General features: G+C 52.6%; 1 protein-coding gene across 26 annotated transcripts in view; it reads right to left on the bottom strand.

Moving 5' to 3' along the window:
• Nucleotides 1-18,891, bottom strand: part of LOC139755367 (uncharacterized) — an 876,210-nt gene that overhangs the window by 308,876 nt on the left and 548,443 nt on the right. For 2 of the 26 annotated variants that reach the window (XM_071673564.1, XM_071673576.1), the window contains exons 1-2: nt 17,485-17,525; nt 685-1,109 (exon numbers count right to left, since the gene is read on the bottom strand). The exons of 21 other annotated variants lie outside the window; for them this stretch is intronic. In XM_071673564.1, the coding sequence (XP_071529665.1) occupies nt 685-745 (61 nt within the window). In that variant the 5' untranslated portion in view covers nt 746-1,109; nt 17,485-17,525. Of the gene's footprint in view, nt 1-684; nt 1,256-17,484; nt 17,534-18,891 lie in introns of those variants that run through there. 3 more of the 26 variants (XM_071673582.1, XM_071673566.1, XM_071673565.1) reach the window with 3 other exon arrangements.

Below are 18,891 nucleotides of genomic sequence, written 5' to 3'. Positions count from 1 at the left end.
AATAAAGTCTTCTAAGTTGGGGTGTGTGTGTGTGTGTGTGTGTGTGTGTGTGTGTGTGTGTGTGTGTGTGTGTGTGTGTGTGTTTGCGGAAGTATGTCTAGTACCGAGCCACTTAAGCTGTGGTGAGAATTTACGAAGTTCCAAAGGCTTAAAAATCTGAAAGAAAATGTCTTAGATTTCTAGGCATTTCTGACAACAACGGAAGGCATCAAACCCTCCATATGGAGAACACGAAGGAGAAAGGCAGGTCACCTCGAAGTAGTTTCATAGCAAGAGTAGAACCCCTCTCTCTAGCAAAGACAGAAAGAACTCTAGAAAGGTCAGAACTCTTCTCCAGCAACGATAGAACCCTACCCTCCATCTAGCAAATCCAGTACCCCTTCTCAAGATAGGCTACAATCCGTCTCTAACGAGACTTGTAACCATCTTACAAGGCTTGAACCCCTCTCCAGTATCGCTCGAACCCCTCTCTAAGAAAGATTCGACCGACCCCCACCCTCTCCCTTATACAGAAGGCTCACCATCCTTCTCAAAGGCCCACCGTCCCAATTTCCAAGCCTACCGACCCCTATGGGAAGCCCACCCTCCCTATGGGAGGCCCACCGCTCTCACCAATCCAGGGATGGGTGGCGGGTGGTGTCATCCCACAACAATATAAAGAATGTAGAAAGTGAGACACCTTACCTTTGGCGTTGGAGCTGAAGCATCCGGTGAAAGGCGTCGTGAACCAGCAGGTCGACAACATCCTGACGATGCTGGAGGTTCCTACGAGGCCGCGCCCCGCAGGATGGCCTCGGAAAAGGTCGGTTTAGAGGGGGTGGTGGGTGGGGCAGAGGACGGAGTTACGGTTAGTGATGGAGGTGTGCGTGATGGTGGTGACGGTGAACGGCAGTAGTGGTGAGTGTGTGGGTGTGTGTATGTGGTCGTCAATAAGTTGGTTTGGTGCAGCCGTCTCACTGCTACAGCATCGTGGGGCGCGGCCTCCCTGCCTGCCACTTGATGGCCCCTTCCACTATGATCACTTGGCCACTCACTGTCACAAGTCTGGGCGGTTTGTTTTTCAAGTCTCTTTAATTTCGTCAGACACTTATCAGACAACTGATTCGTCGCTAATCCAAAGATCGACCATTAAACACGATACTTAACGTGACGGAAGAGGTTAACAAAAAAAAAAAAAAATGCCAAGGGCGTTTACTGGAAGGCAACGACCAAAAGCCGTGTTCTAAATGGTTGGGAGAGTATCGAACCGCCGCCCGGCTCCCCACCTCTCACTCGGAATACTACGATTATTTTCTCTTCTCCTTCTTCTTCTTCTCCTTCTTCCTGTATGTCTTGACGCATCAACTTTCAGCTGTCACGAGGATTCCGGAAGTCTCGCGCTTAACCGCTGTTAAACGTTACACAGTTTCGCGAAAGAAGGCGTCTCAAGGCGGGGGAACAACCCCAACGGTGTGATACATCCCGGGTCAATACTCGCCATCTCACTCGCGAAAATTATTTACAGTATTATCGAACCAGAATATCATCACTGCCAAAGAAACCAGGAGCAAAGTCAAGGCCCGAAAGAACGGGTGATGCCACAGACCAGGAGCTAAGTCAAGGCCCGAAAGAACGGGTGATGCCACAGACCAGGAGCTAAGTCAAGGCCCGAATGAACGGGTGATGCCACAGACCAGGAGCTAAGTCAAGGCCCGAAAGAACGGGTGATGCCACAGACCAGGAGCTAAGTCAAGGCCCGAATGAACGGGTGATGCCACAGACCAGGAGCTAAGTCAAGGCACGAAAGAACGGGTGATGCCACAGACCAGGAGCTAAGTCAAGGCACGAATGAACGGGTGATGCCACAGACCAGGAGCAAAGTCAAGGCCCGAAAGAACGGGTGATGCCACAGACCAGGAGCTAAGTCAAGGCCCGAATGAACGGGTCATGCCACAGACCAGGAGCGAAGCCTGATAAAAGAAATAAAAAAGACACACACAAGATCTCTGTTCACGTACTGAGGTAAAGCCATCACCCAAGTCATCATCACCTGACTGCTGGAGAACACAAGGGGGGAACACCAGGGGCGCCCCTCCTGTGTCCGTTATCCCCTTTACACTTGCCTTCTTCCTCTGTTAGAGAGAGAGAGAGAGAGAGAGAGAGAGAGAGAGAGAGAGAGAGAGAGAGAGAGAGAGAGAGAGAGAAAGAGAAGTAGCGCCTCGTAAGCGCCGCTGATCCCAAACAGCCTCATGCAGACCAGATGGACGGACAGCACGGCCGTGTCGAGCCGACACCGACCGTCCAACTCTTTTTTGGGAGGAAACGGACCAATTCCAGGACTCGTTTGGACCAGGCTGACCAATCACGGCACTCGTTTAAAACTACGGCCAGCCCTCTCTCTCTCTCTCTCTCTCTCTCTCTCTCTCTCTCTCTCTCTCTCTCTCTCTCTCTCTCTCTCTCTCTCTCTCTCTCAGCGCGAGGTCGTCCGAAATACTGACCGACCACAATCAGGGAGGGAGGTGGTGGTGTGGGTGAGCTGGGTCTCGTGGGCGTCACTCTGTTGTTACTGTGAACCATTTGGTCGCCCGGCACCCGGGGGTTCGGCACACCAACGTTCCCTACGGTCGGCTCGAGTGTGTCCTGGTGGTATGACACGACAGGAAGGACGGATGGATGGATGGATGGATGGATAGATAGATGGATGGGTGAAGCACAGGAGAACGGCTAGGGGAACGAAAGAACAGAGGAGGGAGTTACAGGAGGGGAAAAAAAAAGAGTAGGTAAAAAGGGGGTCGGGGGAGGAAAGAGAAGAGGGAGAAAGAATGGTGAGGAAAAAATATATGAGAGAGAGAGAGAGAGAGAGAGAGAGAGAGAGAGAGAGAGAGAGAGAGAGAGAGAGAGAGAGAGAGAGAGAGAGAGAGAGAGAGAGAGAGCCATACAGCAATATTCGGGGCCTCAGTAGACCGCCGCGCCTGGCCTCAGCCCTCACCCGGATCCCATCCCTCCACTCCCCCCTGAACCATCACCGAAAGGTCAGAGAAAGTCACCCCCCCTCAACAAGGCATCATGCTTTTAAGAAATTCACAGCCGACATAGCCAAACATAAGGTCACACATAAGGTCATGCCCATCACAAGGGCAGCTCCACACACACCGCCCCTTCCCCCCGGCCACTGTCACCAAATATGACGACAGTGCTATTGCAAAAAAAAAAAAAAGTTTATCACTTTCACGTCAGGGTCACGAAGTCCCACCTGGCTGAGGTCACGACAGGTCATCGTCGTAACCACGCCAACTCCCCCTCCCCTCCACTGTACTGGCCTGGTCACCAACTAATACTTTACACCGCCGTGTGTAATCAAACCACAGGTCACCCCGTGCACGCGACACCAGGCCAGACAAACACCACCACAGGTCACCCCGTGCACGCGACACCAGGCCAGACAAACACCACCACAGGTCACCCCGTGCACGTGACACCAGGCCAGACAAACACCACCAAAGGTCACCCCGTGCACGCGACACCAGGCCAGACAAACACCACCACAGGTCACCCCGTGCACGTGACACCAGGCCAGACAAACACCACCACAGGTCACCCCGTGCACGCGACACCAGGCCAGACAAACACCACCACAGGTCACCCCGTGCACGTGACACCAGGCCAGACAAACACCACCACAGAAACCAGGAACCTTGGAAGGCAGCAGCAGCAGCAACACCGCGTCTCATACACTCCAGCACCGCCAGTCTTCACATTCAAGAGGCCACTGCACCCATCACCCACACCACTGCTCGCCCTGCTTCACCTTTAACGCCGCCCTCAGCAGCTCCATATAGACCAGCTAAAAAAAAAAAAAAGAAATGGAATATTCACCACATATCTGATGCCGTGCGGTTCACACACACAGCTACAGCAATACCATCACTACACACACACATCTTCCTCAGAGAAGCAGTGATACGCGCACGGCTCTAAGAGAGAGAGATGCCGGTGCTGATAACCAGCAACACTGGGAGCCAGAGGAACACGCCTCTAGCTCACATCAACCTGAGATTTATCACCAAAACGCAACACAAGAGTCTACCAACCACCATCATTCCTTCGGGAATTAAGAACCCAGTTCTTTCAAGATCTGTGGCCGCTAAAGACAACACGGATGGCCCGACCACGCTAAGCACCTCACTCTGTCTACGTGGATCTTTCGGGTCTTAAAAGAGGAGAAAAATCATCCATCACTGACATCCTCCAGAGACGTCAAACATTCCCATCGTTCATTGGCTGTACGCGTCCAACACACCCCCCCCAGCATCAGCCTGTCCCATGTTAGGTGACAGCAAACACGACACGCAAATCGATCCCACGCATCCCATCCCCCCCCCCCCCACACACACACACACACACACTACCCGCCACTATACAAAAACAACAACTACAACGAGGAGATAACTACCCCCCCCCCCCCACGCACCTCCTCCAGAGGATGCACCGCCCGATGACGAGTCAGTTCGGTAGTTAGCTGCGAGTGCATGGGCGGGCGGGATGGAGGGGAAGAGACGGGAGACCATTAACACTCCCGGGAAGGTAACCTCCATTTGCACAATGTACACAAACACTTTTCCCCCCCTCCCCCAATGACAAACAGGGGAGGATGGAATGTGGCAACACCGCGAGGGGAACCCCTCCCCAGCAGCAGCCGTGATCATACACACACTCGAACGGTACCAACACACACCAACGCTTTTACTATGGGAGCGATGCTTGTGGTTTCCCCCGTGGAGGAGTGGCTGGGGGAGGTGCCTGCGTCGAGCGTGGTCCCTGCTCGCCCCGCGCCGCCCCCCACTGCACTAACTGCTGATGTCATTACTTGCCACATATGCTGCTGCCACTCTCTAGTGCTGATCTCACGTTCAGGCCTCACACATCACACGGCAGGAGGTAATCTCTGCGATGAAGTACCGCGTCGCCAAAGCCACAGAATCTGGGGAAACTCGACGAGGCACGTCTCGTGAAGAACATGACTCCCTCCTCCGATGGTTATTGAGCACGTCGACAAAATGTCAGGGGATCCGCAGCTGACGGGCATTAAGGCGGCAGCGGCCAGCGGTTCAACACTGGGCCGTGACGAGGGAGGACTGCCTGCCTTCCCTGACAGTTGGGATGCAGCAGCAACAGCAGCAGCAGCAGCAACACCCACCTATTGAACCACACCCCACACCACCAGACGACTACACCCCTTCCCTCCTCCACTAACACCACCAGTTTACAACACCCACACCCCTCCCCTCCTCACACAACTGCATGACGACCTATATACACCTTGTCAAGACATATTCAACACTCCACTCGGTGAATGACTGCCGCGTGAATGACTGTCGTGTTGGAATTGGGACCGTCATGACAGGGTCACTGACACAAGCTGGACACACCCAATAATCCACTCGGCACACAACCCACACACACACACACACACACACACACACACCAACGTCACCGTTCCCAGGCACACCCGACGGAACTACCCTTCCCTCCCCTCATGCTGGCCTGCACAGGGAAGGATCTACAGTGGACTGTCAGGATAAATCCTACGAAAAAAAAAAAATAAAATCAATGAATAAATCGTAGAAGAAATGAATTCGCTCGTGGTTTATTCAGCAGCATGAATACTAAAGCAGGAAATATTATAACAAGGAAAGGTAGGAGGTACACGTCCTTAAATCACCCAAGAGAACGGTAGGAGGTAAATCCCCAATTCAGCCCAGATTCCCTGGGAGTTACGGGGAACGAGACCACAACTCGTGCAACGGTGGAAATCCCAGAATTCGGGACACACACACACACACACACACACACACACACACACACCTTCCGGCGTGCCTCGCGCACACCCCCACTGGTGCGACGGTAGCAACGCCACTGCACCAGACTGAGGTATGGGACCAGGTATGGGAGGAAGAGCCGCTGGGGATGAACGGGTGGTGTGGGGAGAGGTGGAGAAGGCAGGCAGGCAGGGGCAGGAAACACGAAACATGAGACACTAACGAGAGAGGTGGGGGGGGAAAATAAAAAATGGGACGAGGAGCAGAGAAACAAGATAAGGGCGTCTGAGGCAGAGGGGTGACCACGCCATAAGAGAGGCAATTGACGAAGAGGCGTCAAAGATGGTCAAGCTAAAAAAGAAAAAAGAAAAAAAGTTCCCAAAATACCAAAAAGGGTGCTTTTACTTGACACATCAGGCAAACTTCTCGGGAGGGAAAAGAATAAGAGAAAATGTGGTAAATCAAGTCACGTGGTTGTGGTGCCCACATAATGGTGGTGCTGGTGAAGGCGGGGTCCTCGATGTAATCACGTACATAAGTACAATAATGTCAGTAATGGAGGGCAGGGGAGGACCCAGGTCATGTCAACAGTATAAGGTCTAAGTGGGGAGGTAAAGGGAGGGAAGACGACAGACGGGCGGGGAGGATGGCACGGCAAAGGGGAGGACACTATTAGGGAATCGAGGTGGAAACTGAAACACGGTAGTACTGAGGGCTTGAGAGAGAGAGAGAGAGAGAGAGAGAGAGAGAGAGAGAGAGAGAGAGAGAGAGAGAGAGAGAGAGAGAGAGAGAGAGAGAGAGAGAGTGCAGGTATTACAAAGCATGACTCACTTCTACACACACACACACATTACTGTGGTTGACGGGCAAGGTGGACAGCAGCAGCAGCGGTCGTGACGCAGGCAGCCCCCCCCCCCCCCTCCCCCAGCCAACCAGCCATGAGGAGGAGGACGCATGACGCTCAGTCACCGGGAAACTTTAGAAGTACAGAGAGGAAGGAGGAGGAGGAGGAGGAGGGGTGATGATGATGGTACCTAGGGAGAGGGTGGGAGGGAGAAAGGGAGGGAAGAGACCCAGGGAGAACACTGGAGACCGAGGGAGAACGCTGGAAACAAGAGGGAGGAGCTTGGAGACCAAGGGCGAAAGAGGAAACCGGAGACTAAGGTGGGCCACTGGGGGACCGAGGGAGGATACTGAAAACCAAGGGCGGGATTCGGAGATCGAGGGATGGCACCGGAGACCAAGGTCGGGATTCGGAGATCGAGGGAGGGCACTGGAGACCAAGACGCGAGACGTTAATGGCTAGTGTGGGAGTAGCGTGTGTGACGCAAGACCAGGGTGACGCACGAGACAGGCTCCCAGACGACAGGAAGGACCAGACGGGGAAACAGATGAGTCCGGCAGGAGGACGGAGGAGGAGGAGGAGGAGGAGGAGGAGGAGGAGGAGGAGGAGGGGTGGGAGGAGGAGGAGGGGGAGGAAGAGGAGGGGGAGGAAGAGGAGGAGGAGGAATAGGGGCGGGAGGAGGAGGAGGAGGAGGAGGAGGAGGAGGAGGTGGAGGAGAGGAGGGGAGGGGAGGGGAGGGGAGGGGAGGGGAGGGGAGGAGAAGGAGGAGGAGGAGGAGAGGCGAAGAAGAGGGAGATTCAACAGTGACACGAAAGGTCGTCAAATTGGGAGTAAAATAAAACTTAAGAAAATACAATACTAAACACAAGTCAACCGTACAATAATGTTAGATCATGAAATTTATGCTTTGTAACCATGAGCTTCTACAATAAGGCCAACAGTTCTATAAATACAATAATCATCTTATGATAATTCATTTACGTCTCATCTCAAAAAAACATAATACAACGACCTACATACGACGACACTCCAAGAAAATATAATCCCTTACAGTCTATGAGAGTGTAAAAATCATCCAAGAAAATGAGGGAAGAGAAAAAGAAAAAAAAAACTAAAGGAAAACAAGACGAATCCAAGAACAGACCAGGAAGAGCGGCAGTGGCTGGGGAGGGTGTTGGAGGCGGCTCCCGGGCTAATTCTGGGAACATGATGCTGTGGACCCGAGCCACTAACTTGGATAACTGATAAGGCGAAAAGAGGCGAGACAATGCGGCCATTATGGACTCCGTGGCTCCGCCGTCATTACTGTAAGAATGTCGCTCCCGAAACGATACGCCAGCTTAAGCGGTTATACACACACACACACACACACACACACACACACACACACACATATATATATATATATATATATATATATATATATATATATATATATATATATATATATATATATATATATATTGTCTACCATCCACAGACAAGCCCCTTAAACTACTACTTGGTTTTCCATGATCCTCTCGTCTGTCTGGTTCAGCCAACTGACAGCACGTCGCCCCCATTATGCAACATCGATCCCATTCATTCTATCGCAGGCACGCCTCTCACCCTCCTGAATAACCACATATCAATACCCTACAGCTCCTTCACACCCTCCTTCCATATTCTTCCGATATCCCCCTTCTCCACAGCGTACCCGAAGTATCCATTTATCGACCAATCCAAAATGGAAGATGAACACCTGGGGTAACTGCAGCTGGTTTTCTTGTCCGGGATCCCTGCGCAGGCCGAGGTGTTAACCACTTCGCTACGGATACTCTTAGTTACAACATCTAAAGTTCTAGAGCAATAACTCACATGCTGTAAGGTATATCAAGGAAGTAATCCTACACAATTTTCTTATCAAGCAATATTCTCCGCGGACTTATGCCACGGAGAAAACGTGCCATGGGGGATATCGAACAACCATCGGAATTATGACGCACGATGTGCTTCAGTCGTCTCAAATGTGATTACAATCTATGATAAACCTGTGGACACATGAATTCCTTTCAAATACATATATTCACTCCTGTCCGTCATAGCCCCGGGAGACGCAGGTGGCGGGGAGCATACGCAAGAAGTATTACTACACAGAATGCATCTCTGCGTATAGTGAAGACCACAACAGACAGAATCCCAGCCCTGAATCAGAAAAAAGATTCCACGATCATTGCTGTGGTCGGAGCCGCCGTGTCAGGATAGACATTTCGGTCAATTGAAGATAGACGTCTGACGTGTGATGATAATCTGCCACGACTTCCTCAGACACTTTTCTCTCACGCTTGAGAGTGTTCTCACCTCACTCATCTCTATGCCTCGCGTTCCTTCGCTCCGGCCAGACCCCGAGCTATTGCTGACCTCAGCACGGGCGACTACAGCTGAACATGACCAAGAGCGTCGGAGCCAAGGTGGCGAAAAGACAAATCCTACAGTGGAAGTGTGTTTCCTTTCACACGAGTGTCTTGCAGCAGCTTATGGCCCCCCCGCCCCCAAGGGTGTAGCCCCCGTCGAGGTGTGGTATGAGTACATGATGAACACGAGGGAGTTGCTGCTCGATATATTTACGGTCTAGTTCGCCCGTCTCTGGCCTCGCTCTAGTGAGGTGGAAACCAACTCCTATACACGGCCTGATGTTCCGCTCTCGTGCAAAAAAAAAAAAAAAAACGCACGACACATGGAACACCCCCACACACCCCCTCTCCTTCCCTCCCCATGAACTTAAGAACTCGAGGAGCGAACAATAAAATAAAATGATGTGAACGCTCAAGGTACCAAACTAAACGCCGGTGATCATCCTGTGAAAAGTGTACCACAGTGTGAACTGCAGAGGAATGAACGCGGCAGATGTTCCCAAGCGAGGAGAGCGGCGGCCGCGTCGTCTACAGAGCCCAGGAGAAAAAAGAAAAAAGAAAAAGAAAAAGATTTTGTAGTCGACCACAGACCAACAACCTTCACACTGACGGCTATGCTCAGTGAACGCCTTCCACACACTCCCTCCCTCCCTCCCCACCACCGTCTTGTCCTTCTACGCCCCGTGGATGATGCAGGTGAACGTCGTCTGAACGCCAGCAGCTGTGGCCGCGTCAGGAACCACGCTGCCACCGACGGTGCGGCGGTCGGGGGCGGTGCGAGTGACCCAAACACCAGGATTGTCAGCGCCAGGCTGGGCTGGGCCCGCGCCATCTTGCGTCCCCACATCCCCGTCACAATACATCCCACATCCCCGTCACAACACACCCCACTTCCCCGTCACAATACACCCCACATCCCCGTCACAACACACCCCACATCCCCGTCACAACACACCCCACATCCCCGTCACAACACACCCCACTTCCCCGTCACAACACACCCAACTTCCCCGTCACAATACACCCCACATCCCCGTCACAACACACCCCACATCCCCGTCACAACACACCCCACTTCCCCGTCACAATACACCCCACATCCCCGTCACAATACACCCCACATCCCCGTCACAACACACCCCACATCCCCGTCACAATACACCCCACTTCCCCGTCACAATATACCCCACATCCCCGTCACAACACACCCCACTTCCCCGTCACAATACACCCCACATCCCCGTCACAATACACCCCACATCCCCGTCACAACACACCCCACATCCCCGTCACAATACACCCCACTTCCCCGTCACAATACACCCCACATCCCCGTCACAACACACCCCACTTCCCCGTCACAACACACCCCACATCCCCGTCACAACACACCCCACATCCCCGTCACAATACACCCCACATCCCCGTCACAACACACCCCACTTTCCCGTCACAATACACCCCACATCCCCGTCACAACACACCCCACTTCCCCGTCACAATACACCCCACATCCCCGTCACAATACACCCCACATCCCCGTCACAACACACCCCACATCCCCGTCAAAATACATCCCACATCCTCGTCACAACACATCCCACATCCCCGTCACAACACCCCACTTCCCAGTCACAATGCATACCACTTCCCCCTCACAATACATCCCACTTCCCCGCAGCACTAAAGCACAATTCCCATCACATTACACCCTACCTACCCGTCACACTACACTTCACTTCCTCACTACACTACATCCCACTTCTCCGTCCCTCTACACCCAGCCTCCCCGTCACACTATACTTCACTTCCTCACTACACTACATCCCACTTCTCCGTCCCTCTACACCCAGCCTCCCCGTCACACTACACCCCACTTCCCTAATATACACACTTCACCACCACCACCACACAACCCCGCCCCACCAAATACTTGCCACGCACCATACACCAATTCCGTCATCACACAAATGTACATTCAAAGAAAAGCGCCTTCTTTCGCCACTCTCTCTCTGAACTCTCCTCAAACACACGAAATTTCCCACACACGCTACAGTTTCCCAGTAAACTAACACACACACACACACACACACACACACACACACACACACACACACACACACACGAGGCACATCAAACCACTCGCCTGACCCATGACACTTCTATGCTCCTCTCCAACACAGCATCTTGGACAGGGGAATGTACCGGTGAGAAAGGACAGGTTGTTATAGAGTGTACAAATACATAATGTAGATCTCACAGAGGAATGCAGACAGTGTTGAACACCATACATATACACTGTTCTCTTGTTGGGGGGGAAAATAGTCTTAAACTCTTGCCAGCTCCTCCTCCATGAACACACATACACATTTCTCCGTTTGCGAGGCAGGAGGCCATACACCGACTCATGACGTCCGAACGTCCCAAGTCATGACAACGGACAGACACCTACCATCATCAAACGCCCCCCCCCACTCCCGGACTATCTAGTCAAACGGAATATATACCGCAGCAACTCTGCGTCACTCCCAGAACGACACGTCTATCACCGCGAAATCTTCCGACGAGATGGCATAAAGTCCACATAAGAGAGAGGAAAAGACGGTACTTTGATGAGGGATCGGTTGTGGCTCGACATTGGGAAGAGGAAGAGCCATTAATGGGTGGGAAGCAAATGCCTTCAAGTCGCCGGACGTGACGGTCAGACATGACCTAAGGTTCTTGCGTTGGGATGGGATGGGCAACTGACTTTATACAAACTATAAATCATATCTTCTCTTACTTTTCTATCGATTCAGCCCCCCTTTTTTTTCTCATTCATCTCCTCATCCCCCATTTTTCTACGTTTCATTTGAGGCCCGGCCTCGGACGAGAACCCCTCTGTCTACGAGTGGAGCCTCAGAATACAACATGGATAAAATACATCAAATCCCCAGACTGAGGCACACAAGACCTAAGGAAGGATCCGGCGCGCTGAGCACACACGGCAACCGCCACTGGCAGAGGTCACATGTGGCGGGGATGGTCACACAAGAGGAACTTCCAAGAACTGTCATCCACCACCACCAACCCCTTCCCTCCCTCTACCTCGACCATCGAAGGCTCCTAAGACCCGGCTCGATATGCCAGGAGATTTTCCCTCACGTCCTGGTTTGAGCAAGGGAGAGTCAGCGGCACCGCGTTACAATACCACGAGAGAAATCTGAGAGCACACACACACACACACACTCCTCCACTCCCGGCAACTACGTGTTCTTACGAGAAAACCTCCCATAAGAGTGATTTCATGGAACTCTAATACTATTACACAAACACCCAAGGTTCGAGTTCTGGACAGGAGGCTGTCGGCTCACAGTCAACCCAGCTGTTCATCCTCCCCTTTGAGGCCGGTCTACGAATGGTTACCAGGGGTAAGGGGGGAGATGTGTGTGTGTGTCTGTGTGTGTGTGTGTGTGTGTGTGTGTGTGTGTGTGTGTGTGTGTGTGTGTGTGTGTGTGTTAAGACATATGTTTCCAAGGCTGGGATGGGGGACACCACGGGTGCAAAACTCTCTCCAAGCGACACACACACACACACACACACACACACACACACACAAATCCCACACAGTCATGGCGGCGGCATCGGTCAACGCGGGCGACCGGCCACAACGGCTCCAGCCCACAGTGCGAGGCCTGACACTAACATACCACACTATGACAGGCAACGATGTCACACAGATAACGCTGTGACACGCCAGCCAGCGCCACGGGGAGAGAGTGGGATGGGGGGAGAGGGAGGGAGGTTGGGAGAGGATGTGAGAGCCACACTGCACACGGGCCACCATACAAGGCCAACACCGCCTGAGTGGAACGAATCCAAGGGAAAATTTTCCATCTTTTGCGTAAGTTCCGGTGACGAAGGCATTCGGTACGAGGCGGGCGTGGTGAGATGGAGGCGGGCGTGGAGGTGGAGGCGGCCGTGGAGAGATGTCTAGTGGGCGTGGAGAGGTGTCCAGTGGGCGTGGAGAGGTATCTGGGTGTGAGTGGGCGTGGTGTGGTGTACAAACAATATCGAGTGAAAGCCTGGTATACATCAGTGTATACTGTTGGTGGTGGACGTGGTAGAGTGTATGACGGGCGGGGTAAAGCGAGGTTAATTATACACTGGGCGTAATGAACTGTATTGCAGATGCATTAATGTATGGGATGTATGAGGTCAAGTATACGAGGGACGGGGTAAAGTGTACGAGACACGCGGTAACAAGTATGTCACTTGTAATAAGGAGTGTGATGTATGTGGTGAAGTGTATCACGGCTGTGGTGAACAGGGCGCTAGATGTGGCGCAATGTGTTGGACGATCACGCGTCCCGCCCGGCGGTGGATGGGGAAAAAAAGAGACAAGACCACCTCCTGTAGGAGAAGCGAGCCTCCTCGACCAGCTCTTCGTCACCGACAAACTCTGGGGAGAATCTGCCACACTCTACTTCCATACCTGCAGGTCCGGTGGGGCGAGAACGGGCACTCGATAGCCACAGTTTATCATGGCAATTCCGTTGGAGACTTCGTGGGAGATGTCTGACTTACAGCGTCACACGAAGGGTAATTAAGCATAAAGTTTCCTACTGCAACTCCTCCCCACAAAAAAGAAGCAATGTTCTGTCTCTCTGCTGGCAGTTTGTTATTAGTTTTTTTTTTTCCTATTGTCTTAATCCTGAGCCAACCATCCATCCATCCACACATACATACATACATACATACATACATACATACATACATACACACATACATACATACTGTCTCAAATGAGTGCATCTCACGACTTACACGAAAACCAAATGTGCCACGGAACAAGATAATGAAGAAAAGTCTCATCAGATAAACTGAAGACATCGCTGCAGAGGTTGATAAAGTTAACAATATCTGGGAACACAACCTGACCTACTACAAGCTCGCGTGTGTCATCACCACCAACTGTGAGAACCAACAGGCACTAGTCTTGGTACTCGGGCCTCTGAGTGACCGGGGGATCTGACGCCTCACGGAGATGTTAATGTCTCCAACACCTCCAACAAAATAAGAATCACAGGCAATGGAAAATCCCACACAAATGACAATTTAGGGGACGTTTTTCTCTTCTCTTACTTCGACCAACCACCAAAGTTTGAAGAGAATAACCGTCGTAATCATTACGTGCCGGGAGGAAGATATGACTTTGGAGGAGCAAAACTTCTGAGCAAACACAAGCAGCTGCAGCAGTTTCGAAGGCCGTTCCACGCAGCCAGAATATCTGGCGAACACCGCTTGGTCGGCCAAGGGTGAAAGGCCTTCCCCCATCCACCTCTATCTTACTATCTCTGACCTTTACTACTGTAGCCCTGGCCTCTACCCTCACCCTTAGCCTTGATTCATGCTCGGCCAAAACCCAGCCTCTCAGCCCCACACCTTGAACAACCTCCTCACCCCGTCCATTCCAACTTCAGCCAATACACATAACGCCCATCCTATACCACAGGCCAGTTCTCAAGCCAAGTCTCCGCATCCGCCCACAGCGTAGTGAAGACCTTACCACATTCCTCAACTTCAACTATGAACCCCAAGGCTTGGTCTGATTCTCAGCCACGCCCACCTTCTATCCCCCCCCCCACCAAGACTTTGTGTCAACCCTTAGCTGTGTTCCGAAACCCAATACTCCATCCTGTCGAACAACACTCACGGCTTTCCCCTCTACCTCATACACCTCATCCCCTGACGTAGTCTTACACCCCGGCTTTCAAAACCAACCTTCGTCCTAAGCCTTTTAGGCCCCCTAAGCCTTCCTCTTCACACAGCACTCAAGCCAATCTTAACACCGGTAGCCTTCTAAGCTCTCTGCACACACAGGCCACAGACTTCAAGACAGAGTCTGACTTACAGTGTCACAAGTCTTTCATCACGTCTAACAGCGATCACTCGGCCCGGCGCTGACAACATCTTCAACCAGACGGTATACTCGGAAACTTGTGATTCATAGGACGATATGAGATACGTGGAAAGAGGAAAACGCCTGACACGATACTTATGGCGTGAACCACTACTACACCACCTCTTAGAAACCGCACACGACCAAGAATAGTCGAAGCTTGAACCCAAAACTCTTCACCTACAGGTTAAGACAAAAATGTAATTCATGTACTATACAAAACAAACATGAAGACGCAATAAAAACACTATGGGAAAAGCACTCAGTACAAGAGCCGACAATCTTCGTCAACGGGTAAGTCACTTGCTGGGTAAGGAACCATGGCTTAGTACAAGGTTACAGTAAAACGAGGAGAAGAATGACGGTAGTTGGCGAGACCGACTTCTGGCAGAGTGACAGATGAAGACATGATATGACATGAGACGGCTGCCTGCTCAGTCTGACGAAGAGTAATTACCAGTCGGACGATCAAGACAAACCATCTAGTATGAGCTGTTAATTCATTTAGCACAGTCAAGTGACCCGGACGAAAACAAGATAACCCTGTAGGTTGAGACAAACCACTCGCTACTGCTTGGGACATTTCTTTTAACTGGTGGAACGGGACGGACGATCAAGTGCACCGCCGTGTTTTGATCACACACTCAACACTAGTTGAGGTTTAAAAAGACTTTAACCCCGCGGGACAGGACAACAGCTGGTACGCCTCGTGCCTCTCAGAATCAGTGATGGCATCTGAAGCAGGACGAGACCCACCTCCTAAGAGACCCCTCCCTACACGATGATCGCGTGAGTCATTAGGTCTTTACGACCCGCCTTCGATCATAACACACGGCCGGCGTGACGTGTGATTATGACTAACGAGAAGGTGCGTCTGTATAGATTCCTGCTGGATGGGTCCCCATCACAAGGGATGGTTGTGAGATAAACCCCCCATCCACTGGAGGCAGGCAGACCCATCCCCGAGCCCGCCTCACCATTTCCAGAATTACAGGCTGTGTGACTATGGTCAGTGTGCAGTACAACAGACATTTACTATCTATAAGTGTCTGTGTGTGTGTGTGTGTGGGGACAACAGGAGCAGCGTGCATGACCGGCCCATTGATCCCCCAACGTCATGCCAACGCGGTCCTGTGCATGAATGCCACGTATCAATAAAGCCGTTCGAGGCAGGATAATTACAGACCCAGCTATCAGGCAAAGCTTTAAAAGTTCCTCGTAATTGGAGAGAGGGCGAGTGCTAGCAGTTTTCCTAGCTTCCGGCACAAGGTCACGCGACGTTCTGCTTACCTTCGGCATGCCTGACTTGTTCACTTATTAAAGATATGCTTCATTATGCAAGGAACCGATACGAGGAGGTGACTTCTCCTCCACGATAATGCCTGCACGTCTGCAGTGTCCTGGGCACGACCAGCAGCCCCGCGAGGCGAGGCCCTTGACAGTGTAAGGACGTGGAAGTCAAAACCCGCAGTGCAGTCGATAGCGAAGACGATGAAAAGATAAAAATCCTTGGCAACAAGAAAGCCTGGGTGGAGGAGACACGAGGAGAGAGGCGTGGCCCGGCCCGGTCCGGCCCGGCCCCCTCCCATCCCAGACCCCCGGCTTGCTCTCTCTCTCTGTCTCTCTCTCTCACTCTCTGTCTCTCTCTCACCCTCTCTCTCTCTCTCTTATTGATTTTTCAGATCCAGACAGAAAATGAATCGATACCGGTGTCCTACTATAGGACAGAATCTCCCTCATCTATCATGGGACGGCAACATGGTGAAGGTGTCGGGGCCACTGCCAAAAGGGACGTGCTTGTAATGTGTATGTATGTGTGTGTGTGTGTGTGTGTGTGTGTGTGTGTGTGTGCAGCCATGAGACAACCAACACCAACCGATCCCCCTAACAGAACCACTGGCAACGGGGAGCGGCCTTCCCCTCCCCTCCCCCAACGCCCACGCTACCTCCATGTCCATGCAAACCCTCGCCTCACTACGGCCAGCAAACGTTCACAGATGATGATAATCAATACAAGTCACAATGTACGGTTCTCTGACCCAGGACATGCGTGAGTAGGCGCCGTGGGAAACTATCATCACCGCAAAATATGTTACAAGATGGGAAACCTCCGGGGGAAGTTTGGGTGCTGGTTTTCCACGTATGTATGAGACGAACACGTTATCTTCCAGTGGCATCTTGCACGTCTTAGTGTGATTATTTTTCACCGAAGTAACTGTAGTTCGAGTGCCCCGCCCCCCCTCTCAACCTCCCCCCATCCACTTCCTTCAAAATCCATCTCCTCGTCCGAGCGTGAAATGGTCACTGCAGCAACTACTGCGGCAAGTACGTCCACCCCCCTCTCTCTCTTTCTCTTTCTCTCTTTTTTCTCTCCTGGATATTCCAAAGTCCAGTTGGGCCTCGCGTTTGGCCAGCAGGCACCAAAGTGTTTATCAGTTCCCAGCGACAACATCTTGCTGGTGGCGAAAGGCCCCGAGCGGCCCCCCGGCAGCGCGCACCACGACACACCATGCGACAGCACGAGCACAAAGCACCGCTCACCAGCCGGCGTTCTACTAGACTGAGGTTCCTCGACACTGGCTGGGGCAGGCAGGCAGGCAAGTCGGCCCCCAACCAACCGACCAACCAGCCCACCCCGGGGATGTCGGCCCCTTCGTATCAGCTCGTGGGGGAGGGGGGAGAGGAGAGAGAGAGAGAGAGAGAGAGAGAGAGAGAGAGAGAGAGAGAGAGAGAGAGAGAGAGAGAGAGGGGGGGATCTAATGACGTCACTCGTAGGAGCACTGCTGTCTTTATGACGTCACACACGGAGGAGAGAGAGGAGAGGAGAGGAGGAGGAAGGGAGGGTGTGTGTGGGCTGGTGGTGGTGGTGGGGGGTTAGCACTAACGTTCTGTCATCACTGCACCAGCTTGGCTGGGATCTATACTTGCCCCGGGCAGGGACCGGCAGTGATAGCCCGCACGACCTACACCGTAATGGCTTTTACAATCCTTAAATACACCACTTAATCATGTTCACGAGCGCGCGTTCTTCTTTTTTTTTCTCTCTTTCTTTTTAATCTCATTTAGAGAGAGTGTTTCCCCTTGGGCGCGCGCGCGCGCGCGCCACACCACCACAACCCTACCCCCTCTTCTACCTGCACCTCCCGAGCATACAGACACCACAGATCGCTGCATATAATGTCTGTTGTGGAGGGTCAGAACCAGGAGCGTTGCCTACAGCCGAAGGGGTGAGGGGTGATTGGGGGGAGGAGGAGGAGGAGAGACTATGCGGCAAGATAGTGCGGTACACACGTGGAGCTCCAGGGCGGAGCGTACCGATGGTGGACGTGGAGCACTGAATTCCCTCCCCTCACAGTGAATGCCCCCCAGCCAGTCAGACCCCCCCCCCTCTCCAACCAGCCATCCCAGTCCCCTCCCCATCCAACCAGCCATCTAGTCCCCTCCCCATCCAACCAGCCATCTTGTCCCCTTCCCATCCAACCAGCCATCCTGTCCCCTCCCCATCCAACCAGCCATCTTGTCCCCTTCCTATCCAACCAGCCATCCTGTCCCCTTCCCATCCAACCAGCCATCTTGTCCCCTTCCCATCCAACCAGCCATCCTGTCCCCTTCCCATCCAACCAGCCATCTTCTCCCCTTCCCATCCAACCAGCCATCTTCTCCCCTTCCCATCCAACCAGCCATCCTGTCCCCCCCCCCATCCAACCAGCCATCCTGTCCCCTCTCCATCCAACCAGCCATCCAGGATCCTCCCCATCCAACAAGCTATCCAGTCCCCTCCCTATCCAACCAGCCATCCTGTCCCGTCTCCATCCAACCAGCCATCCTGTCCCCTCTCTATCCAACCAGCCATCCAGGATCCTCCCCATCCAACAAGCTATCCAGTCCCCTCCCTATCCAACCAGCCATCCTGTC

Source organism: Panulirus ornatus, chromosome 19, assembly GCF_036320965.1.
Source record: "Panulirus ornatus isolate Po-2019 chromosome 19, ASM3632096v1, whole genome shotgun sequence".
Taxonomy (NCBI): Eukaryota; Metazoa; Arthropoda; class Malacostraca; order Decapoda; family Palinuridae; genus Panulirus; species Panulirus ornatus.
Note: the sequence above shows the minus strand (reverse complement) of the source record. Positions and strands in the feature narration are given on the sequence as shown.